This window comes from Anomaloglossus baeobatrachus, chromosome 2 (assembly GCF_048569485.1).
Source record: "Anomaloglossus baeobatrachus isolate aAnoBae1 chromosome 2, aAnoBae1.hap1, whole genome shotgun sequence".
Classification (NCBI taxonomy): Eukaryota; Metazoa; Chordata; class Amphibia; order Anura; family Aromobatidae; genus Anomaloglossus; species Anomaloglossus baeobatrachus.
Genome location: NC_134354.1, coordinates 454,273,184 through 454,298,333, shown reverse-complemented (window position 1 = coordinate 454,298,333; position 25,150 = coordinate 454,273,184). Strand labels below are relative to the sequence as shown.

The following is a 25,150-nucleotide window of genomic DNA, read 5'->3' as shown; positions in this document are numbered from 1 at the left end:
AAGCGACGCTGCGCTTGCACGGAGCCGCCGTCTGGAAGCTGCGGAGACTGGTAACTAAGGTAAACATCGGGTATGGTTACCCGATGTTTACATTAGTTACCAGCGCACACCGCTTAGCTGTGTGTGCAGGGAGCAGGAGCCGCGCACACTGAGCGCTGGCTCCTTGCTCTCCTAGCTGCTGTACACATCGGGTTAATTAACCCGATGTGTACAGCAGCTACATGTGCAGAGAGCCGGAGCCGGCAGCACAGGCAGCGTGAGAGCTGCAGAGGCTGGTAACTAAGGTAAATATCGGGTAACCACCTTGGTTACCCGATGTTTATCTTGGTTACAAGCTTACCTCAGCTGTCAGACGCCGGCTCCTGCTCCCTGCTCGCTTCATTTGTCGCTCTCTCGCTGTCACACACAGCGATCTGTGTGTCACAGCGGGAGAGCGCCTTTGAAGAAAACGAACCAGGGCTGTGTGTAACGAGCAGCGATCTCGCAGCAGGGGCCAGATCACTGCTCAGTGTCACACATAGCGAGATCGCTAATGAGGTCACTGCTGCGTCACAAAAAGCGTGACTCAGCAGCGAGCTCGCTGTGTGTGAAGCACCCCTTAAGTTCAACCTGATGGTTCAGCCCTCCACAACAGTCACAGTTCATTATGTGACCCCAGGAGGAAAATCATTTATCTATGGCTGGATTAGTTGGATCAAATTAATGGGGTTGTCCAGTAATAAATTATTTATTGTTGGGGGTCTGACTGCTGAGAACTGCTACGATCAGCAACATGGGGCACTTTTATCCCTGTTGGAATGGAGCCCACCACTCTATTCCCTATAGGCTGCCGAGCGCTGCCCCTTAGGCCTCTGTCACACGTCCGGGAAAATCACGCACGTTTTTCACGGACATGTCAAAGGTGCGTATTGCCTCTGTGTGCCGTGTTTATGGCACACGTGTGTTCTCCGTGTGTTATCTGTGATAACACATGGAGAACGGGAACATTCTGCTCACCTGTCCCTGGCGTTGCTGTCCATGGCAAAACACACACGTGATGATTAATTTGATGTTAATGTGTCTACGTGTGTCCGTGTCTCCGGCACATGAGGAAACGGACCAAACACGTATCGGAGACACGGACGTGTGAAGGAGACCTTAGTGAGTGAAGGATGCAGTAGTCAGGCGTGTGACCTGCCGTGTAATTTGTGCAGATCGGTGAGGATCTAAATGGAGGGGACAACCACCAATAAGCACGGTAGCAACAATCCTGTATATAAGTTATAACTGGACATCCCCTTTAAGCCCCCAGGGACCTGCTTATGAGTCCTTCCACTCTGGAGATGTTCTTGGCCCTTATGTGCAGTCTGAACACTGCCTAGTACAAGCTTGGTGCTCTAATATAAAAGGCTCCGGTCCTGGTGACCTGTATACAGAAGGCTCAGGCCAGGGGCTGGTTGTTCCTTAGTGATTAGTCTCATAGCTGCTTCCTACACTGCTTGGTCTTCTTGTTCCTCCCAATAGCTGTGAATCGTGTCCCTTCTGTCTCAGCATGGTGAGCATGTTCCCATCTAGCAGTAGATTAGATGAGCTACACAGAAAGCAGATGTCTCCTGTCTGATCAGCACACACCACTGCTCACCTTCATGCCAAGAACATCCCTGAAGAACAGAGCAGTCTGAGGTCTGTCAGTCACTTTGAGGACATAGTGCAGCGCTCTACTACCACCCATCATGTCCACTAGAAGCTCCACACCCTGGCCCTGGCCTGCGCTCCTTGATGACGTCACGCCTTATCACCATGGACACCACACTCGCTCCTTCCTATGTGTTTTATTCCTTGCTGTCAGTGTATAGTTCACTGCTTACTTCCTGTTATCTCTGATGCAGGAAGGTAATGGGATAATGTTGTAAATCAAACATTTTACGGTGACATACACAAATTGTATCTTGCCACTCACAACATGGCGGCTGCACGGTATACACTGACGTCACTTGTGTGCGACTACCAAAGATGGCGGCGCTCATGAGGAGCGTGCTGGGCTGCCCTAGGTTGACAATTGTAAGGCTTCCAATCAGTGTGCAGGTAAAGCGGGATGTACGAGCCCTGCGAAGGAAACCGGTGCGGATCATTCCCCCGGAAAGCGAACAGAGACTCGAGAAGCGAGCTCGGGACGTGAAGGAGCCGAGGACAGCCAAAGCATCCGCACCCGACAAGCACCGACGGGACCCGGTCACTAAGGACGAGAGCCGCGTACAGGAGGGGAGGGCTGAGGAGCCTCACACATACGAGCTCAAGTACGACAGAGCCGCGGCTGGCGACAAGAGGCTCAGGTAACCCTCTCCGGGCACTGCAAACTGCAACCAATAAGATTCCAGCTTTTAGTACACGTATGCAGGTTGGAAAATGAGAGCAGCAACCTGATTGGCTAACTGGAGCAACTCACCATTTTTGCACTGGTTTCTGTATATGTAACCGTGCTTTTTGGCTTATATAATAGTAAATGTTATTACAACGCCGTGCAGACATTGTCCCCATGGGGCTCACAATCTGAATTCCCGATCAGTGTGGCTTTGGTGTGGGAGGAAACCTGACGAAAACGCATATACAAACAGTGAAAACATACACACTCCACCATGCTGCCCATTTGTCTTATTGTCGCCCTTGCAAGTCACGTGTGTATGTACTGTACAGGCCCAATATGGTCCATATGTGCAGGGACAATACCATGTTATTGCTATATGGATGTGTAAATGATTACACTGGGCATTTGCATGCTTCACTACCCTACCATGTGCAACACTGCCAAATCCATAAGGCCACATTCAATGAGTTTTTCACCACAGTATCTGTAAGGTCACGTGCACACGCTGAGTATTTGGTCAGTTTTTTTACCTCAGTATTTGTAAGGCCACGTGCACACGCTGAGTATTTGGTCAGTTTTTTTACCTCAGTATTTGTAAGGTCACGTGCACACGCTGAGTATTTGGTCAGTTTTTTTACCTCAGTATTTGTAAGGTCACGTGCACACGCTGAGTATTTGGTCAGTTTTTTTACCTCAGTATTTGTAAGGTCACGTGCACACGCTGAGTATTTGGTCAGTTTTTTTACCTCAGTATTTGTAAGGTCACGTGCACACGCTGAGTATTTGGTCAGTTTTTTTACCTCAGTATTTGTAAGGTCACGTGCACACGCTGAGTATTTGGTCAGTTTTTTTACCTCGGTATTTGTAAGGTCACGTGCACACGCTGAGTATTTGGTCAGTTTTTTTACCTCGGTATTTGTAAGGTCACGTGCACACGCTGAGTATTTGGTCAGTTTTTTTACCTCGGTATTTGTAAGGCCACGTGCACACGCTGAGTATTTGGTGAGTTTTTTTACCTCAGTATTTGTAAGGTCACGTGCACACGCTGAGTATTTGGTCAGTTTTTTTACCTCAGTATTTGTAAGGTCACGTGCACACGCTGAGTATTTGGTCAGTTTTTTTACCTCGGTATTTGTAAGGCCACGTGCACACGCTGAGTATTTGGTCAGTTTTTACCTCAGTATTTGTAAGGCCACGTGCACACGCTGAGTATTTGGTCAGTTTTTACCTCAGTATTTGTTAGGTTATATGCGCACACTGCACTTTTTATCACGTTTTTGGTGCAGTTTTGTTGTCAGAAAGTTCTGACTTTTGACTTCCCAACAAAGTATGAGAAGTCAGTGTTGCTGTGCGCACGTTGCAGTTTTTTTTTGGCTGTAGTTTGTTTGTCACAAATTTCTGACAAGCTGCAGCGTGTTCTATCTTGCGTTTTTGGCTTGCTTCTACTGGAAAAAGAAACGCATCAAAAACACATGGTAAAAAACGCAGCATCATTACAAGCGTTTTTTTTTTTTTACATTTCTGGGACAATGTGCAGTTTTGATGTGACAACAAAACTGCAGCGTGCGCATGTAGCCTTAGGATGAAATAACTTAAAGGGAACCTGTCAGGTGCAGTATGCACCCAGGACCACGAGCAGTTCTGGGTACATATTGCTAATCCCTGCCTAACTGTCCCTGTATACACTAGCATAGATAAACAGATCTTTAGAAAACGTATTCCTAAAGATCTTATATCGCATGCTAATGATGTTGGCGTTAGTTCCCCTGGCTAGTCGGCTCCATTAGCATGTTAGTACATCCCTGTGGGCGTGTTAACATGCTAATGAATACGCAGCATCACAGGATGGTCTCACCTTTCCGCTGCCATCGATGGATTTCGGCTCAGTGCCCATGACCCCGGAGTTTGCACTACTTCAGTTTGAAGCCAGGACGTGTACACCCGGCTTCATAGTGCACATGACCCAAACTCTGGGGTCATGTGCACTGAGCTGAAATCCCCCTTCGGACGCAATGGCGGCGGAGAGGTGAGAGATCATCCTGACGCTGCGTATTCATTAGCATGATAGCACGCCCAGAGGGGCGAACAAACATGCTAATGAGGGGTGTCTGGCTGGGGAACTAACGCCCAGGGGACTAGTCTCCTCGCTCATTAGCATACGGTAAAAGATCTATAGAAATACTTTTTATAAAGATGCCTTTATCTATGCTAGTGTATACAGGGATTAGCAATATGCACCCAAAACTGCTCGTGGCTCTGGTCGCATATTATAACTAACAGGTTCCCTTTAATATTCTATCGTAATGATAGTCAGTGCGCCGGTGGTTCTTAGGGTGTAGTCACACATCCATTTTAATGATGGTGTGCTGACTGATTTTTTTTTTATATATTAGATCTTGGACAGCACACAGACTCGCTGGTTACGTCCATTTTGATCCACAACATCCGAGCAGTCACACCCTGACTTTCACTGCTCTCATTCTCGGATCATGATTTCAATGGTTCTCTGAGACTCAGTGTTGTCTAGTAAAATATGGGACAGCAGTCTTGCATTTCAGAAGATGTGTGAATGCACCCTTAGGGCTCATGCGCACGTTGCGTAATATCACGCATTTACGCTATGTATATCACTGCAGCGTAAATGCATGCATCCTGCGTCCCCTGCACAATCTATGTAGACTGTGCATGACACGTGCGCACGTTGCTTTTATGAACGCAGCGATTTGGTTGCTAAAATTTTGACCAAAATCCGTGCGTTCATAAAAGCAACATGTCAATTATTCCGTGCGCTATGGATGCAGCTCCCACTCTGTCTATGGTGGGGGCAGCAGCCCGAGCGCATGAAATCGCCTTTTTTTAACAAAAATACTGCATTCATTCTGCAGCGATCAGAAGCGCACATGTGCTGTCAAATCGCTGCAGAATAATCAGAGGTTACGTGTGCATGAGCTCTTAGGTCTCATATAGACGTCTGTGCACAGTGATCCAATCTCAGAGCACAGTGCACGGACTGACCACATGTCTCCTGCCCGAGCATGGCAGCTTCAATCATTTGTATGAGACAGGGGTCAGGAGACCATCTCCAGTCTGTGTGGTCTGATATTGGATCGATGTGCACAGACGTCTGCATGAGCCCTTATATGTATTGTCTAATTACAAACTAAATTCATGGGCTCCCATGTCATTTTTCTGTCTGGGTTTGACGCTAAATTCATCCACATGAACAATGAATTGGCACAAATTCAGAAATGTGTTGGGTTTATTTTGGGCTGCCAATGTTAACACATTTTTTTTCAAAAATTATGCTAAAATTGTGGTATAAAATCTCTACAGTCTTAGGGTAAATTCACACATTGCCTTTCACGTGAAAATATGCAGCGTTTGTGTGCAATGAGATGTCTGAAGTCTCATGCACACACATTTTTTTTTTTCTTTGCAGATTTGGAGCAGTTTATCTGCAGCATGTCCATTCTACAGGGTTTTTGCAGCATTTTTGACACATTAAAATGAATTGAAAAAAATGCATCAAAAATGATTTTCCTGCTAACACTCCAGTATTTGGAGCATTTTTTACTGTTGCAAATACTGAATGTGGGCACATGCCCTTACCATGATTTTGGAAAAGCTTTAGGCTATGTGCGCACATGTGCGTATTACATGCAGTTACGCTGCGATCTGCAGCGCAGCGGAACTGCATGCGTCCTGCGTCCCCTGCACAGTCTATGGAGATTGTGCAGGGGCTGTGCGCACGTGGCATATTAGAACGCAGCGATTCGGCTGCTGCCCGAATCGCTGCGTTCTAAGAAGTGACATGTCACTTTTTCCGTGCGGTTTGCATGCTGTCTAGGGAGAGGCAGCATGCAGAGCGCACGAATCTGCCGGCACCATGCACTTCAGTACGGAGCTTTTCAGCGGCGCTCTGAAGCGCACCTTTTAGGTGCAGTGCAGAGCGCACACGTGCGCACATAGCCTTAAAATGGCACACTGTCTACAACTGTGGCACTGGTGTAAAGCATTTCAAGTAGTTGCAAATAATAAATTAGGACAAAACATCTGGAAACTCAAACCCCGGTCTTGATGCGGAACATAATAAAATTCCCCAAAATAATCACTAGAAGTGGTATATCTGATACAAGTTTTGACCTTTTTTTTTTATTTTTTATTTTTTTTTATTCTTGCACCTCCTAATTTACTATTCACTTTACTACTATCATAAATGTAATTAATTTTCTGCCTCATATACAGCAAAGTAGTTACAATTGTGAAGTCCAGACACTTCCGGGAGCGCCATGGACAGGTTTTGCTGGAAGGACAGAGGCTGCTGGTGGACGCTCTAGACGCTGGCGCTGTCCTGCAAACACTTTTCTTCAGCAGAGTAGACCAGCTGAAGACGCTGCCAGCTGAGAAACTAAAGAAGGCAAACTTAATTAAAGTGAAATTTGAAGATATTAAGATATGGTCTGATGTTGTGAAGTCACAAGGACTAATGGGTGAGTAAATATGGAATGAAAGTCCGGTATCTATGGAACACCTTAGAAGAGTACTAGAACATTATGATTGTATTTCTGATGAGATAGCACTAAAATGCTCGGTACTCGAATCGAGAAGGCTGGACGGGCTCGATTCGAGTAATGAATATAATAAAAGTTAATGGGAAACTGAAGCATTTTTTCCAGAAGATGCTAACAGGAGAGCAGGAAAATCACTTAAATGAAGGGAAACCGCAGTGAAATAAAATGAGGACGAAGCCTGAACACATCTCTAACTTCCAGGTCACTGCTGGGAACTAAATAAATAAGTAGTTTAAAAAAAAATAATGATCTAGGTGTCCCCCCCCCCCCCCCCCCCCCCTATTTTTTTTTTTTTTTATAACCAGCCAAGGGAAAGCAGACAGCTGGAGGCAATCAGGCTGGGAAGGTCCATGGTTATTGGGCCCTTCTCAGCCTAAAAATAGCAGCCTTCAGCTGCCCCAGAAGTAGAGCTTCCATTAATGCCAATTTTAGCATTTTGTCCAGCTCTTCCCGATTGCCCTGGTGTGATGGCATTTTGGGTTAATGGTAGTTGGGGTTGATGTCTGTTGTGTAATGTCAGCTGGCATTAAGCCGAGGGGTTCGTAATGGAGAGGTGTCTATTAGACAACCCCATTACTAACCCAGTAATAAGAAAAAAAAAAAAACCCCACAGGAAAAAAATGTTTACTTGACTAAAGACACCCCACACACTATCCCTCGTTCATCAATTTAACCCCTTAACGACCGCGGGCAGTAATATTACGTTTTAGCGGTCATAGTGGTACTGCCTGCGGTCTGCCGCCGGCAGCATGCCGAGATCGGCTCACAGCTGAGATGTGTGCCTGCTATGCACAAGCGGAATCGTTATCTGGTCATGCCGTTTAACCCCTTAAATGGCGCTGTCAATATGTGACAGCGCCATTGACGACATCAGCGGTAAACATTTACTTACTGACAGATACCGGAAGTCACGTGACGTGATCACGTGACTTCCGGTGGTTGTCATGGTAGCATAGGGTCATGTGATGACTCCTGTAGCTCACATGAATTACTTTCGGTTTCACTCGGCCTGGAGCCGAGTGAAGCAGAAAATGAGCGTATCTGCTGTTTACAGCTGTATAGCTGTGATCAGCAGATATGGCAGAGCAAACGGATTGTTGATCCATATAGCCCCCTAGGGGGACTAGTAAAATAAAGAGTAGTAAAAAAAATAGTTTTGAAAAATTAAAAAAACAAACCCTAAAAGTTCAAATCACCTCCCTTTCGCCCCATTTAAAATTAAATGGTTAAAAAAATATATACACACATTTGGTATCGCCACGTTCAGAAACGCCCAATCAAAATATAAAATCAATTAATCTGATCAGTAAATGGCGTAGCAGCAAAAAAATTCCAAATGCCAAAATTTATGTTTTGGTCGCCTCAAATTTTGCGCAAAATGCAATAACAGGCGATCAAAACATAGCATCTGCGCAAAAATGGTAACATTAGAAACGTCAGCTCGAGATGCAAAAAATATGCCATCACTGAGCCATAGATCCCAAAAAATGAAAACGCTACGGGTCACGGAATTTTTCGGACAAACTTCCGATTTTTTTTTTTTTTTTAACCCCTTATATAAAAGTAAACCTATACATGTTTGGTGTCTACGAACTCGCACTGATCTGAGGCATCACACCCACACATCAATTTTACCATATATTCAACACAGTGAATAAAATATTTCAAAAACAATAGTGCTATTGCACTTTTTTTGCAATTTTTCTGCATTTGGATTTTTTTTGCTGTATTCCAGTACACTATATAGTAAAACTTATGTTTTCATTTAAAAGTACAGCTCATTCCGCAAAAAAGGAGCCCTCACATGACCATATTGACTGAAAAATAAAAAAAAGTTACGGTACATCTCTCGGAAGAAGGTCGAAAAAAAAACGGAAAGCGAAAAATCGGCCGGTCTTGAAAGGGGTTAATATAAAAATATTTCCACTGGACTCCGGATGCAGCTCCTGCGACGGTGATTAGCAGTAAAATACAGCTGTTCAAAGGCGCTGGGTAGTGACTACAATGCTTATCAGCGCTGCCGGGCCCTCAATATTTGCTTGGTGAACCCCTTCAATACATTGTCTAGGAGGATTGCAGTGCAAGTACACTTTTGAAATGGAACAAATAGTTTTATACCTTGCATAATGAGATGGTAAAACCACTTAATGTTAGTGCAAGCAGCATGTAAGAGTATTTCTATAACACTTTCAAATCATTTGTAGGAATTTTTGGGAAACCTGATCATGTAAAGATGAAGTTTCCTGACATCCAGGTCCAGAACAGTTTACCGCTCTCTCTCATCTGTGATAACATCCGTGATCCTGGGAATCTGGGCACCATTCTGAGATGTGCAGCTGGAGCTGGCTGCAATAAAGTCTTGCTCACAAAAGGTTTGTACCCTGCATAGGCCTGAGCTGGTCTTATCACTGCGCTAGGGAGCCTCAATTTATCCAGTTATCATTTGGATCCAAACTAAACATGATCACATTGGAGTTTTCAACCTCTTGTATGAAGTTTACTGATGCTATTTGGTGTCCAGAGTTTGATCACACCTTAGTCTTCACTACTTTTTCATAAAAATATATAATTTTATTGATATCAAATTCACATACATAAACAATTGAGTTTAAAATTAGGAAGGAGAGAGGAGAGATTATTATCCCTGTCCTTTTGGTGGTGGTACCACTTTAAGGTATTCTATCTATGAGAGGGAATGCACCATGCTAAATTAGGGAGGGTATCATATAGGGATTGAGCCGTCGTGGAATGGGGGCGTCATTACATTTAGGACGCCACCCCCGTAGTGCAGGAAGGGAGAAGGACAGGGATAATAATCTCTCCTCTCTCCTTTCTAATTTTAAACTCAATTGTTTATGTATGTGAATTTGATATCAATAAAATTATGTTTCTTCGGCGCTCCATTGGGAGACCCAGACGATTGGGTGTATAGCACTGCCTCCGGAGGCCACACAAAGCATTACACTAAAAAGTGTAAGGCCCCTCCCCTTCTGGCTATACACCCCCAGTGGGATCACTGGCTCACCAGTTTTCTGCTTTGTGCGAAGGAGGTCAGACATCCACGCATAGCTCCACTGTTTAGTCAGCAGCAGCTGCTGACTATGTCGGATGGAAGAAAAGAGGGCCCATACTAGGGCCCCCAGCATGCTCCCTTCTCACCCCACTTTATGTCGGCGGTGTTTGTTAAGGTTGAGGTACCCATTGCGGGTACGGAGGCTGGAGCCCACATGCTGTTTTCCTTCCCCATCCCCCTGAGGGGCTCTGAGGAAGTGGGATCTTACCGGCCCCCAAGCCCTGAGGCCGGGCTCCATCCACAGACCCATGGAACCTGCTGGATACGGAGCTGGGTACCGTTCAGGGACAAGGCCCTGCGAAATTAAGGTACTCTGTGTCCCCGTATGTACAGGCCGCGCACACTCCAGACTTGCTGGGTGTGCTAGTGCGCCGGGGACAGTAGCGCTGCGCGCTGGGGTTACAGTCACTACAGTTTTTCTGAGTGACTTTATGTGTTGGGGACTGCCGCGCCGGCCGCCCCTGGAGCGGCGGCGCGGCTGCGACTTCTAGTGCGCCGGGAACTTAGCGACGACCGTGCTTTTACGACGGCGTCGCTTATAAATTTAGTCCCCGGCTTCTGCGGCCTAGCTCCGCTTCGTTCCCGCCCCCACCCTGTCAATCAGGGCAAGGGAGAGACGCTGTACGATTAATCAGCGCCGAGGGCTGGAGCCTTATTTACATGCTCCAGCCCTCTCACTGAGCACAGGGGGACGCAGGTTTCCCGCTCTTTGTCTGCACACGCCCAGGGCCCGCCCCTCTCCACAGGACGCCGGCAGCCATTCTTACATGCAGTCTGGCTGGAGAACGGACGCAGGCTCTGGGAGACCCAGACAAGGGATTTCTGGCGACCACACACCCGCGTTAAGCGGGCGGTAAGCAGCACTTAAGTGCTGGCCCCCACTAGTGCCACAGTGTTATATTTGTGTACTTTTTTCTCTGTACCATATATATATATATATATTTTGCACTGTAAGGTCGCTTTTTGGCTGTATACCCCAATTGCTCTGAGGAGACGACAACATGTCATCTGTAAAACGCAAGGGTGCCAAGACACAGGCTGTGAGCGTTGCTTGTGCCGCTTGTGGGGCTGATCTACCGGCAGGTTACAATGACCCCCATTGTGTGCAATGTTCGGTCCCTGTGCCACTTCGTCAGCCGGAGTCTATGGTGGTAGTGGCCCAGGCAGAGACGCCTGTGAACCCTGTCCCGGTGACGGGGACAGAGTTTGCAGTTTTTGCTGACAGGATGTCTGTCACTATGACAAAAATCCTAGAGACCTTGCAGGCCAGACCAGTTCCTCAGTCCATGGACACTGCTGCGGCAATGTTCCCCGGTCCCCCTCAGTTGGAGTTAATCCGTGCTTCAAGGGGGTCCCAGGCATCTCAGCCTGAGGGCTCTGATTCAGATGACAGTCCCAGGCAGCCTAAGCGTGCTCGCTGGGAGAGACCCTCCACGTCATCACGCGGATCAGGGTCTCAGCGAGAAGAGTCTCTACATGATGAGACAGAGGAGGGGGATCAGGAGTCTAATCCTGAAACCGCTCTCAATCTGGATACTCCTGATGGTGACGCCATGGTAAATGACCTTATAGGGGCCATCAATAGTCTATTGGAAATTTCTCCCCCAGCCCCTTCTGCAGAGGAGGCAGCTGCACAGCAGGAGAAGTTCCATTTCAGGTATCCCAAGCCTAAACTGAGTACTTTTCTGGACCACGCTGACTTCAGAGAATCAGTCCAGAAACACCATGCTTACCCAGATAAGCGTTTCTCCAAACGTCTTAAGGATACACGTTATCCCTTTCCCCCTGACGTGGTCAAACGCTGGACCCAGTGTCCAAAGGTGGACCCCCCAATCTCCAGGCTAGCGGCTAGATCCATAGTTGCAGTGGAAGATGGGGCTTCACTTAAAGATGCCAATGACAGACAGATGGACCTTTGGTTAAAGTCTGTCTATGAAGCTATCGGCGCGTCGTTTGCTCCAGCATTCGCGGCCGTGTGGGCACTCCAAGCTATTTCAGCTGGCCTGGCACAGGTGGACTCGATCATATGTCCAGCAGTGCCGCGAGTAGCGTCCCTAACCTCGCAAATGTCTGCGTTTGCGACTTACGCTATCAACGCTGTCCTGGACTCTACAAGCCGTACCTCAATTGCGTCTGCCAACTCTGTTGTCTTGCGCAGAGCCTTGTGGTTAAAGGAATGGAAAGCGGATTCTGCTTCCAAAAAATGTTTAACCAGCTTGCCACTATCTGTAGATAGACTGTTTGGTGAACAATTGGCTGAAATCATTAAGCAATCCAAGGGTAAGGACTCCTCCTTACCCCAGCCCAGATCAAGCAAACCTCAACAGAGGAAGTGGCAGTCGAGGTTTCGGTCCTTTCGAGGCTCCGGCAAGACCCAATTCTCCTCGTCCAAAGGGACTCAGAAGGAGCAAAGGAGCTCAGATTCCTGGCGGGCTCATTCACGCCCCAAGAAAGCAACCGGAGGAACCGCTTCCAAGGCGGCTGCCTCATGACTTTCGGCCTCATCCCTCCGCATCCTCGGTCGGTGGCAGGCTCTCCCGCTTTTGCGACATTTGGCTGCCACAGGTCAAAGACCGGTGGGTAACAGACATTTTGTCTCACGGGTACAGGATAGAATTCAGTTCTCGTCCTCCGCCTCGGTTCTTCAGAACCTCCCCACGTCCCGACCGAGCAGATGCCCTTCTGCAAGCGGTGTGCTCACTAAAAGCAGAAGGAGTGGTGATCCCTGTTCCTCTGCAGGAACAAGGGCAAGGTTTTTACTCCAATCTCTTTGTGGTTCCAAAAAAGGACGGCTCGTTTCGTCCTGTTCTGGACCTAAAGCTGCTCAACAAGCATGTGAACGCCAGGCGGTTCCGGATGGAATCCCTCCGCTCCGTCATTGCCTCAATGTCTCAAGGAGATTTCCTTGCATCAATAGACATCAAGGACGCTTATCTCCACGTGCCGATTGCTACAGAGCACCAACGTTTTCTACGTTTCGTGATAGGAGACGACCATCTCCAGTTCGTAGCTCTGCCATTTGGTCTGGTGACAGCCCCACGGGTTTTCACCAAGGTCATGGCGGCAGTGGTAGCAGTCTTGCATTCTCAGGGACATTCGGTGATCCCTTACTTAGACGATCTACTCGTCAGAGCACCCTCTCAAGAGGCATGCCAACACAGCCTGAATGTTGCGCTGGAGACTCTCCAGACTTTCGGGTGGATCATCAACTTTTCAAAGTCCAACCTGGCACCGACTCAATCACTAACGTATCTTGGCATGGAGTTTCATACTCTCTCAGCGATAGTGAAGCTTCCGCTGGACAAGCAGCGGTCACTACAGACAGGGGTGCAGTCTCTCCTTCAGGGTCAGTCGTACCCCTTAAGGCGCCTCATGCACTTCCTAGGGAAGATGGTGGCAGCAATGGAGGCAGTCCCGTTCGCGCAGTTTCATCTGCGCCCACTTCAATGGGACATTCTCCGCCAATGGGACGGGAAGACAACTTCCCTAGACAGGAAAGTCTCCCTTTCTCAGACGGCCAAGGACTCTCTGCAATGGTGGCTTCTTCCCACCTCATTATCACAGGGAAGATCATTCCTGCCCCCATCCTGGGCAGTGGTCACGACAGACGCGAGTCTGTCAGGGTGGGGAGCAGTTTTTCTCCACCACAGGGCTCAAGGGACGTGGACTCAGCAGGCGTCCACACTTCAGATCAATGTTCTGGAAATCAGGGCAGTGTATCTTGCCCTATTAGCCTTCCAGCAGTGGCTGGAAGGAAAGCGGATCCGAATTCAGTCGGACAACTCCACAGCGGTGGCATACATCAACCACCAAGGAGGGACACGCAGTCCGCAAGCCTTCCAGGAAGTCCGGCGGATTCTGTTGTGGGTGGAGGACAGAGCATCCACCATATCAGCAGTTCACATCCCGGGCGTAGAAAACTGGGAAGCAGACTTCCTCAGTCGCCTGGGCATGGACGCAGGGGAATGGTCCCTTCACCCGGACGTGTTTCAGGAAATCTGCCGCCGCTGGGGGGTGCCGGACGTCGACCTAATGGCGTCTCGGCACAACAACAAGGTCCCGACCTTCATAGCGCGGTCTCGCGATCAAAGAGCTCTGGCGGCGGACGCCTTAGTGCAAGATTGGTCGCAGTTCCGGCTCCCTTATGTGTTTCCACCTCTGGCACTCCTGCCCAGAGTGTTACGCAAGATCAGATCCGATTGCGGCCGCGTCATACTCGTCGCCCCAGACTGGCCGAGGAGGTCGTGGTACCCGGATCTGTGGCATCTCACGGTCGGCCAACCGTGGGCACTACCAGACCGTCCAGACTTACTGTCCCAAGGGCCGTTTTTCCATCGGAATTCTGCGGCCCTGAACCTGACTGTGTGGCCATTGAGTCCTGGGTCCTAGCGTCTTCAGGATTACCCCAAGGGGTCGTGGCCACCATGAGACAGGCTAGGAAGTCCACTTCTGCTAAGATCTACCACAGAACGTGGAAGATTTTCTTATCCTGGTGCTCTGCACAAGGAGTATCCCCCTGGCCATTCGCGTTACCTGTCTTTCTTTCCTTCCTGCAATCTGGGTTGGAAAAGGGCTTGTTGCTCGGCTCCCTTAAAGGGCAAGTCTCGGCACTATCCGTGTTTTTTCAGAAGCGTCTAGCGCGACTTTCTCAGGTGCGCACGTTCCTGCAGGGGGTGTGTCATATCGTACCTCCGTACAGGCGGCCGTTAGATCCGTGGGATCTAAACAAGGTCCTTGTTGCTCTCCAGAAGCCGCCTTTCGAGCCCCTGAGGGATGTGTCACTTTCTCGACTCTCACAGAAAGTGGCCTTTCTGGTAGCGGTCACGTCTCTTCGGAGAGTGTCTGAACTAGCAGCGCTGTCATGCAAAGCTCCTTTCCTGGTGTTCCACCAGGACAAGGTAGTGCTGCGCCCCATTCAGGAGTTTCTCCCTAAGGTGGTATCATCTTTTCACCTTAATCAGGATATCTCCTTGCCTTCCTTTTATCCGCATGCAGTTCATCGGTATGAAAAGGATCTACATTTGTTGGATCTGGTGAGAGCACTCAGAATCTACATTTCCCGCACGGCGCCCCTGCGCCGCTCGGATGCACTCTTTGTCCTTGTCGCTGGTAAGCGCAAAGGGTCGCAGGCTTCCAAGGCCACCCTGGCTCGATGGATCAAAGAACCAATTCTTGAAGCCTACTGTTCTGCTGGGCTTCCGGTTCCATCAGGGCCCATGCTACCAGAGCCGTGGGTGCGTCCTGGGCATTTCGACACCAGGCTACGGCTCAACAGGTGTGCCAGGCAGCTACCTGGTCGAGTCTGCACACTTTCACCAAACATTATCAGGTGCATACCTATGCTTCGGCGGACGCCAGCCTAGGTAGAAGAGTCCTGCAGGCGGCAGTTGCCTCCCCGTAGGGGAGGGCTGTCTTTGCAGCTCTAACATGAGGTATTTCTTTACCCACCCAGGGACAGCTTTTGGACGTCCCAATCGTCTGGGTCTCCCAATGGAGCGCCGAAGAAGGGAATTTTGTTACTTACCGTAAATTCCTTTTCTTCTAGCTCCTATTGAGAGACCCAGCACCCGCCCTGTTGTCCTTCGGGATTTTTGGTTGTTTTTCGGGTACACATGTTGTTCATGTTGAACGGTTTTCAGTTCTCCGACGTTACTTCGGAGTGAATTTGTTTAAACCAGTTATTGGCTTTCCTCCTTCTTGCTTTTGCACTAAAACTGGTGAGCCAGTGATCCCACTGGGGGTGTATAGCCAGAAGGGGAGGGGCCTTACACTTTTTAGTGTAATGCTTTGTGTGGCCTCCGGAGGCAGTGCTATACACCCAATCGTCTGGGTCTCCCAATAGGAGCTAGAAGAAAAGGAATTTACGGTAAGTAACAAAATTCCCTTCATTTTTTTGAAAAAGTAGTGAAGGCTTAGGTTTGAGCAAATATCTACTTTAAGTACTTGGAATCGGTATACAAAGTGTCTAGAGTTTGATCCAAGATGTTAAAAAATGAGGTTAGGTTGTCTCAAAGACATGTATGGTATGTCCACAGGATATATGCCATAAGTGTCTGACAGTCGGATATCCCATACACTTTTGATATGTTCTAAGAGTCGTGTTTTTTGTTTTGTTTTTTTTTTTTTTTTAATGGAATGAAGTGCAGTTTTTACTGGTACAAATTTGGGATGCATATGACTTTCAGTGAGCAGGGTGAATAATGTAATAGGTTTATAGTTTGGGTCATTATGGATGTGGTGATACCACATATGTTTATTTTTGGGGGGCCATTGAGGGAATTTGTTTTAAAGTTGTTGTTTTTTTTTTTTTTTTTTTTTTTTTCTTTATTACATTATAGGACGTGATGATGAGATTTTGTTTGACTGCTTCTTCAGTGCAATTAAACTTACAGGCATTCTATTCAGCCCTTTCTTCAGCAGGAGTTCATAGATGGCACAGTTAGGGGCCTTTGCTTGGCTCCTGCTAATGGTCTGGCAGGACGTCCCCTTCCTTCTAACTGTATACAGGAAGCTGTTTCTCTTGACAATGTCAACTCTGGGGTTAATTTCTGATATATCAAATTTTTCGCTTTATAAGACGCACCTGATTATAAGACGCACCTAGGTTTTAGAGGAGGAAAAAAAAAAAAAATTGAGCCAAATAGTGTGCTAAAACATTTTAATAAAATTAAAAAAACATTATTTTAACAATTTAGACTCAACAGGAGGGTCTGTTATGGGGGGATATGTGGATGATGCACTGCTGTGGGGGACCTGTGGATGACACTGCTATGGGGGACCTGTGGATGACACTGCTATGGGGGACCTGAGCTGTGGGGGACCTGTGGATGTTGCACTGCTGTGGGGGATCTGGGACTTCCACCCCCCTCATCCTTAGGAATACACCCATATACTGTATACCATACATGGCTGTATTCTGAAAGATGAAGGGGGTGGTAGTCACATTTACACTTTGACCACTACATTAGTCCCTCCCTGGAGTGTTTACACTAAAGGACTACAGCCCCCATCATCCTTCAGAATACACCGATTGATACAGTATATTCTGAAGGCTGAAGATGGGGGTTGTGTTCCCCTTCAGTGTTTTTTGCTCACCTATTAGGACCCTTCGTTCAACTGACAACACTTTGTCAGGCTCAGATCACTGATTGGTGGAGGCAGCTCTGCAGAAGTTGTCTCCACCAATCAGCATCCAGCCCTAGCAAGGAGGAGGAGAATCGTTCTTCTCTCTCTCCTCTTTCTTATGATAGTCTCTGCCTGCTGCGGAGATCTAAAATGGAGCCCACGCATGCGCAGATCGCGATCTTCGAGAGCCGCGATCTCTATCTGCGCCTGCGTAGCCTCCGACGCGATGGACTTCAGGAAAATGGCTACGGAAGGCGGCGCATGCGCAGATGGAGATCTCGCTTCTCTGAGATCTCCATCTGCGTCACCTCCGCAGCCATTTTCCGGAAGTCGCGTTGGAGGCAGCGCCTTCGCAGCCGATTGCCGGGGGATCCATGGCGGCCGCCTTCGCAGCCGATTGCCGGGGGATCCATGGCGGCTGCTACCGCTCCAGCGGCAGCACAGGCACCAGCCTCCTGTGACTCACTCCACCGCCGCATTACTGCCCGGTAAGTTACATTCACTTTGTAAGACGCACCCCTATTTATCCCACAATTTTGGGGGAAAAAGAGTGCGTGTTATAAAGCGAAAAATACGGTAAGTCCTTTCATCAAGGTGCCAGCTCTACAGTGAAGGAAATAATTATTTGATCCCTTGCTGATTTTGTAAGTTTGCCCACTGACAAAGACATGAACAGTCTATAATTTTATAATTTTAAGGGTAGGTTAATTTTAACAGTGAGAGATAAAATATCCAAAACAAAATCCAGAAAATGACATTGTAAAAATTATATAAATTTATTTGCATTTTGCAGAGAGAAATAAGTATTTGATTCCCTCTGGCAAACAAGACTTAATGGTATATGCACACGCTGCACTTTTAACTGCAACCAAAACTGCATCTTGTCACAGAAAACCTGGAAATGTAATTAAAAAAAAAAAAAAAAAAAGACGTGGGTTCACCCTAATTTTTCTAAAACCAGCCAAGGTACAGCAGACAACTGGGAGCTGATATTATTAGGGTGGGAAGGGCCATAGTTGTTTGGCCATTTCCAGCCTAACAATAGCAGCTGACAGCTGCTACACTGCTACAGAGGTGGCGCATCCATAAGATGTGCCAATTCTGGCTCAACCCATTGACCTGGTGCAGTGGCAATCAGGGTGATATGGAGTTAATAACAGCCCACAGCTGCTAATAAGCCCTAGATTGGTGATGGCAGTAGTCTGAGAACATCTCTCATCAGTAATCTGTAAGTGATAGTAAACACAAATACCCCAAAAAATGTTTTATTTGACATAAAAGACAAAAAAGCCCCCTCTTTCACCACTTTATTAACCCCCCAAACACCCCTGCAGATCCGAAGTAATCCAAACAAAGTTCCACAATGCTTCCAGCACTGATGCCCACAGCGAGCGCCATAGAACATGATTACCCCCTGTGAGCTCAACGCAGCAACTGAAGTGAGTCGCACGATAAGCAATGACGTCTTTGAGGTTAGCCACATCTGGAGTCCTCCACCTGTGACCGCAAATCACCCGAGTGATTGATGTGGGCCCCGCGGTCAACGGTGCCTTCACTCAGCTGATTTGTGGTAACAGTTAGAGTCCTCCACCTGGGACCACAAAATCAGGCCGCGACTTAAGTGAGCCGCAGGTGGAGGACCTACCTGAGTGACGTCACCACTGATCGCTTGGCTTACTTCAGTCGCAGCCTGAATTTCATGGCGGGCAGTCATGTTCTATGGCGCTGACTGTGATTGTCAGATAGCAGTGCTGAAAGCTTTGTGGGACCTCGTGTGGATTACATCAGACCTGGTGGGGTGTTTGGGAGGTTAATAAAGTGGTGAAAGAGGGTGTTTTTTGTCTTTTATTTCAAATAAAGTATTTTTGGGGTATTTGTGTTTATTTCACTTACAGATTAGTGATGGGGGTGTTTCAGACGCCTGCCTATACTAATCTAGAACTTAGTGGCAGCTATGGGTTTCGATTAACTCCTTTATTACCCCAAATGCCACCGCACCAGGGCAATCAGGAAGAGCATGGTAAAGTGATGGGACTCCCGCATCTAATGGATGCAGCAATTGCAGGCGGCTGCAGACTGATATTTTTAGGCTGGGGGCGGCCTAATAACCATAGGCCTCCCCAGTCTGAGAATACCAGCCCCCCAGCTGTGGGGCTTTTATCTTGGCTAGGTATCACCGTTCTCGAACGTATCTAGAACTATCGAGCTTTTGCAAAAAGCTCGAGTTCTAGTTCGATCTAGAACAGCCCCCAAAATCACTCGAGCCTCGAACTGGAGAACCTCGAACCGCGCTCAACTCTAATCTTGTCCCTGACATCTTTCTATTAGATCTTTTTCTGAGCACCGACTTTACATGGTTGCAGCGGAGCCCTACCATATTTATATGATCTTGTCCCTGACATCTTTTTGTCCCTGACATCTTGTCTTGCCCATGTTGTAGAGGATAGTCTGTGGACAGGAGTCTCTTATACAGGTGACAATTTAAACCAGCCTTCTTTAATGCAGGTAACGAGTTGATTACTAGCGTCTGAGTGGTATATAGGAGCAAGAACACTTAATGGTTGGTAGGAGATCAAATACTTATACCTTTACCCAGTAGGGTAATTACGCAGAGATTCTCTCTCCTTGTTTAACCCCCTTCATCCCTGGGCGATTTTCTTTTTTTCCTCCCCATGATTCAAAGAGCTATAACTTTTTTTTTTTTTTTAATTTTTCCGTCAATAGTCATATGAGGGCTTGTTTTCTGCAGGACGAGTTGTACATTTGAATGACACCATACACTCTGCCCCCATATTGGGATTTTTTTTCCTGTTTTCCAGTGCAAGTAATATATATATATATATATATATATATATATATATATATATATATATATATATATATATATATATATATATATATATATATATATATATATATATATATATAAAATATATATATATATATATATATATATATAATTTATTATAATATATTAGTGTGTGTGTTCTTGGTTGTGAAGGGGTTAAAAAGTCATCTTATACGCCGGAAAATGCGGTTATTATGCAGCTAGGCAAATATTTAAATACCTGAACATGAGGTTCTTGATTTAACATTTTGATCAGACTGTGTGAAGCCACTGCCACGTCACGGCGAACCTCACTTATATGAAATCTTAAACCCATGCTGCAAGGCTGAGTCCTCATGACTCCAGGCCACACTGCCCCACTGACACAAAACCATCACAACAATGGCCGCCACACAGCAAACATCCTGTGAAAGGAGCTGGACAACTCACCATCCACAACCTACCAGTATGTGCACTGAGAACAAAAAAGGCAGAACCCCTTCTCTCATTTGGCACAGTCATTTTTTAATTAGCAGGAGACTGGAAGGAGAGGTTCTGCCTTTTTGCTCTAAGATCACACACTGTGAGCTTGTGGAAGGTGAGTTGGCCAGCTCCTTTCACAGAGTTCTGTTGCTGTGTGGCTGCCATTGCTGTGGTGGTTTTGTGTCTGTGGGGAAGTGTGGCTTGAAGTCATAGGGTATCAGCCTTGCAGCATGGGTGTCGTGAGGCACCAGGTCACCTGCCCTGCTGGTGCACTGTTGCTGTGGCAATGGTTGGCTAACGGCGCTGCACCTTTAAGGCTTCATATAAGTGAGGGACCCACTCAGAGGTTCGCCGTGATGTGGCAGTGGGCTTCATACAGCCTGATCAGAATGTTACACCAAGAACCTCTTGTTCAGGTATATACATTTTTTGGATGTGCGATCCATTTTTTTTTTTTTTCTTCAGCTATGTTGTCACTTTTACCATATAGTGAACACTGTAAATATATCTCATACAGTCATATGGAAAAGTTTGGGCACCCCTATTAATGTTAATCTTTTTTCTTTATAACCGTTTGGGTTTTTGCAACAGCTATTTCAGTTTCGTATATCTAATAACTGATTGACTGAGTAATATTTCTGGAATGAATTGAGGTTTATTGTACTAACAGAAAATGTGCAATCCGCATTTAAACAAAATTTGACCGGTGCAAAAGTACGGGCACACTTATCAATTTCTTGATTTGAATACGCCTAACTACTTTTTTCTGACTTACTAAAGCACTAAATTGGTTTTGTAACCTCATTGAGCTTTGAACTTCATAGGCAGGTGTATCCAATCATGAGAAAAGGTATTTAAGGTGGCCACTTGCAAGTAGTTCTCCTATTTGAATCTCCTATGAAGAGTGGCATCATGGGCTCCTCAAAACAACTCTCAAATGATCTGAAAACAAAGATTATTCAACATAGTTGTTCAGGGGAAGGATACAAAAAGTTGTCTCAGATTTAAACTGTCAGTTTCCACTGTGAGGAACATAGTAAGGAAATGGAAGAACACAGGTACAGTTCTTGTTAAGCCCAGAAGTGGCAGGCCAAGAAAAATATCAGAAACGGGCCAAGAAAAATATCAGAAAGGCAGAGAAGAAAAATGGTAAGAACAGTCAAGGACAATGCACAGACCACCTCCAAAGACCTGCAGCATCATCTTGCTGCAGATGCTGTCAATGTGCATCGGTAAACAATACAGCGCACGTTGCACAAGGAGAAGCTGTATGGGAGAGTGATGCGAAAGAAGCCGTTTCTGAAAGCACGACACAAACAGAGTTGCCTGAGGTATGCAAAAGCACATTTGGACAAGCCAGTTACATTTTGGAAGAAGCTCCTGTGGACTGATGAAACAAAGATTGAGTTGTTTGGTCATACAAAAAGGCGTTATGCATGGAGGCAAAAAATGGTGGAGGTTCCATCATGCTTTGGGGCTGTGTGGCCAATGCCGGCACCGGGAATCTTGTTAAAGTTGAGGGTCGCGTGGATTCAACTCAGTATCAGCAGATTCTTGACAATAATGTGCAAGAATCAGTGACGAAGTTGAAGTTACGCAGGGGATGGATATTTCAGCAAGACAATGATCCAAAACACCGCTCCAAATCTACTCAGGCATTCATGCAGCGGAACAATTACAATGTTCTGGAATGGCCATCCCAGTCCCCAGACCTGAATATCATTGAAAATCTGTGGGATGATTTGAAGCGTGCTGTCCATGCTCGGCGACCACTTAACTGAACTGGAATTGTTTTGTAAACAGGAATGGTCAAATATACCTTCATCCAGGATCCAGGAACTCATTAAAAGCTACAGGAAGTGACTAGAGGCTGTTTTTTTTTTGCAAAAGGAGGATCTACAAAATATTGTCACTTTTATGTTGAGGTGCCCATACTTTTGCATCGACCAAATTTTGTTTAAATGCAGATTGCACATTTTCTGTTAGTACAAAAAACATCATTACAATCCAGAAATATTACTCAGTCCATCAGTTATTAGATATATGAAACTGAAATAGCTGTTGCAAAAACCCAAATTGTTATAAAGAAAAAAAGTTTAACATTAATAGGGGTGCCCAAACTTTTCCACATGACTGTATGATATATATACATATATATGTGTGTGTGTGTGTTCTTGGTTGTGAAGGGGTTAGATAACCAAATTGTTTGATATTTAAAGTTCTAAGATTCTGTACTCTTGGATTTAACAGTTTATAATGGCTATAATAATTATCTGACTTATCCTTAATGCACTCACTATATAAAGTATTTTTTTTTTTTCTTTTTCTTTCTAGGTTGTGTTGATGCCTGGGAACCTAAAGTAATCAGAGCTGGCATGGGTGCCCACTTTCGTTTGCCAATAATCTGCAATTTAGACTGGAACACTGTTTCTAACTATCTCTCAGAAGACACCAGGGTGTTTCTGGCAGATAACTTCTGGCAGAAAATCTCCAATGAGACCACAAGTCCTTCTGACAAAGCTATTGACTATGGCTGGATTTCGTCTGATCCAAGGAGGGTACATGAAATACAAGATGACTATTATTCATCCAGTGATGAGGAAGATGGAGTGGATAACAAAGAGCAAGAGATTCCTAACATTCCTATACAGAGATATTATGAGCCATGGGCCAGAGGTTCTAGTGCACTTGTGATTGGGGGAGAGGTACACGGACTGAGTTTGGAGTCATTACTACTGGCTGAAGAATTAAATGGCAAGAGACTGTACATTCCTGTTGTTCCAGGTATTGAAAGCATAAATTCTGCTATGGCGGCGAGCATCCTCTTGTTTGAGGGAAGAAGACAGCTTAAAACCAGTGCATAATTTAAGGAAAACCTCACTTAATTTTAAAGGGTATGGAAAGTTGTCGCATGAGAGGTTTTATGGCTGAAGCAGTAGATCGCAACTCCAGGCTGCTTTACGATTTCTATATTCAAGTTATCAAGGCTTTACAAAGGTCTGGCACTGACTGTTGTTTCATGGGTAATTGGTGGGGGACTTTTGACAGCATCAAGTCCTGTTGCCTCTTAATTGAAGATGCAAATAATAGAACATGGTTGAAAAACTTTAAAGGGATCTATTATAAAATGATAGGTTGTATGTTTTTTGATTTTCTTAAAGCAGATTCATATCTGAATTCATTGTTCTATTTCGAGGCACTTAGAAAATAACACAAAGGAGACCTTGGTGCCCACAAGTATATGAAAGTAAAGTCTACATTTCTTAAGAAATACAATACATTTTGGGTCTGATTCATTAAGTCAGGTGTACACAGCCTTTCTTAATTATATCACATGGTGGGTATGATGATGCTGCTGCTAAATTCATTAAGAAATGCATGCCAATTAATGAATTATGTGCGTCTTACAAATCCCATGCGCCTCCTCCAGATATGTACTCCAGTTTTGATAAATCATACAAACAGACTTGACTACTCCCCTCCTACAGTTTGACAAAGGTTTCAGGAACTAGCTTGAGACCGGCAAAAGTTTCGTAGTGCTAACGTTTTGTGACTTTTTTTTAAGGTGTTTTACGTCTGAATTCTGGAGAAAACGCCCTAATGAATTGAGTCGTAAATATTTTTAACTAAATATCACAATGTATGATAGGACAACATCTACAGATAGATATAGATATATTTATCTATCTCTATTATATATAAATATATACATACACAATGTAGTGTCTACATACAGAATCATGTCACATATACACATGCTAGCAGCCTATATTGCATATAGACTGGATACCTAGCACTCAGGCAATGATAAAGTACAACTGCAGTTCTAGTCCAGTTGCCTATTCCACAAGTGTAAGGGGTACTTTACACGCTGCGTCATCGCTACCGATATATTGTCGGGGTCACGTCGTTAGTGACGCACATCCGGCGCTGGTAGCGACATTGCAGCGTGAAACAGTAATGATCGACTTTTAACAATCGCAAAATCGTTCCAAAACGGTGATTGTTAACACTTCGTTCATTTCTTTGTCGCTCCATTGGGAGACCCAGACAATTGGGTGTATAGCTTCTGCCTCCGGAGGCCACACAAAGCATTACACTTAAAAGTGTAAACCCCTCCCCTCTGCCTATACACCCCCCCCGTGCATCACGGGCTCCTCAGTTTTATTGCTTTGTGGAAGGAGGCACACATCCACGCAAGCTCCACATTTTAGTCAGCAGCAGCTGCTGACTATATCGGATGGAAGAAAAGAGGGCCCATAACAGGGCCCCCAGCATGCTCCCTTCTCACCCCACTCTGGTCGGCGGTGCTGTTAAGGTTGAGGTACCCATTGCGGGTACATAGGCAGGAGCCACATGCTGTTTTCCTTCCCCATCCCTTAGGGGCTCTGGGTGAAGTGGGATCCTAATCGGTCACCAGGCACTGGGACCGTGCTCCCTCCGCAGCCCCTGAGGGAATCTGCTGGACAGGCGACCGGGTATCATCAGGGACAAGGCCCTGCTGCTCTGAGGTACTCTGTGTCCCCTTGGGGACGGCGCATAGAGCGCCTGTGTGATGGACACTGCAGCAGCTGCTGGGTGTGTTTGTGCGCCGGGACTACCGCGCTGACCGCGCTTGTTTGCCGGCCGCGCTTATAACTTTAGTCCCCGGCTTTTGCGGCCTAGTACCGCATATTCCCGCCCCCGGGCCTGCCAGTCAGGGGTAAGGGCGGGACGCTGCACTGGAC

General features: G+C 46.3%; 2 protein-coding genes across 2 annotated transcripts in view; one reads left to right on the top strand and one right to left on the bottom strand.

The window, feature by feature from the left end:
* GLOD4 (glyoxalase domain containing 4) overlaps window positions 1-1,761 on the bottom strand; it is a 30,993-nt gene extending 29,232 nt beyond the window's left edge. Inside the window, exon 1 of the mRNA XM_075334214.1 lies at window positions 1,622-1,761. Coding sequence (XP_075190329.1) covers window positions 1,622-1,714 — 93 coding nt within the window. The 5' untranslated portion in view covers window positions 1,715-1,761. The remainder of the gene's footprint in view (window positions 1-1,621) is intronic.
* Window positions 1,762-1,969: 208 nt separating this feature from the next.
* Window positions 1,970-23,878, top strand: MRM3 (mitochondrial rRNA methyltransferase 3). Its single transcript, XM_075334213.1, has 4 exons — window positions 1,970-2,312; window positions 6,590-6,834; window positions 9,120-9,287; window positions 22,758-23,878. The coding sequence occupies exons 1-4, from the start codon at window positions 1,993-1,995 to the stop codon at window positions 23,285-23,287; spliced, it is 1,263 nt and encodes a 420-aa protein (XP_075190328.1). The 5' UTR covers window positions 1,970-1,992; the 3' UTR covers window positions 23,288-23,878.
* The last annotated feature ends 1,272 nt before the right edge of the window (window positions 23,879-25,150 follow it).

Excerpts from the sequence above, each read along its gene's own strand:
- MRM3 (XM_075334213.1), top strand. The coding sequence starts at position 1,993 with ATGGCGGCGCTCATGAGGAGCGTGCTGGGCTGCCCTAGGTTGACAATT. Across the intron at positions 6,835-9,119 it reads GAAGTCACAAGGACTAATGG|GAATTTTTGGGAAACCTGAT; the intron begins GTGAGTAAATAT and ends AATCATTTGTAG. Across the intron at positions 9,288-22,757 it reads TAAAGTCTTGCTCACAAAAG|GTTGTGTTGATGCCTGGGAA; the intron begins GTTTGTACCCTG and ends TTTTCTTTCTAG.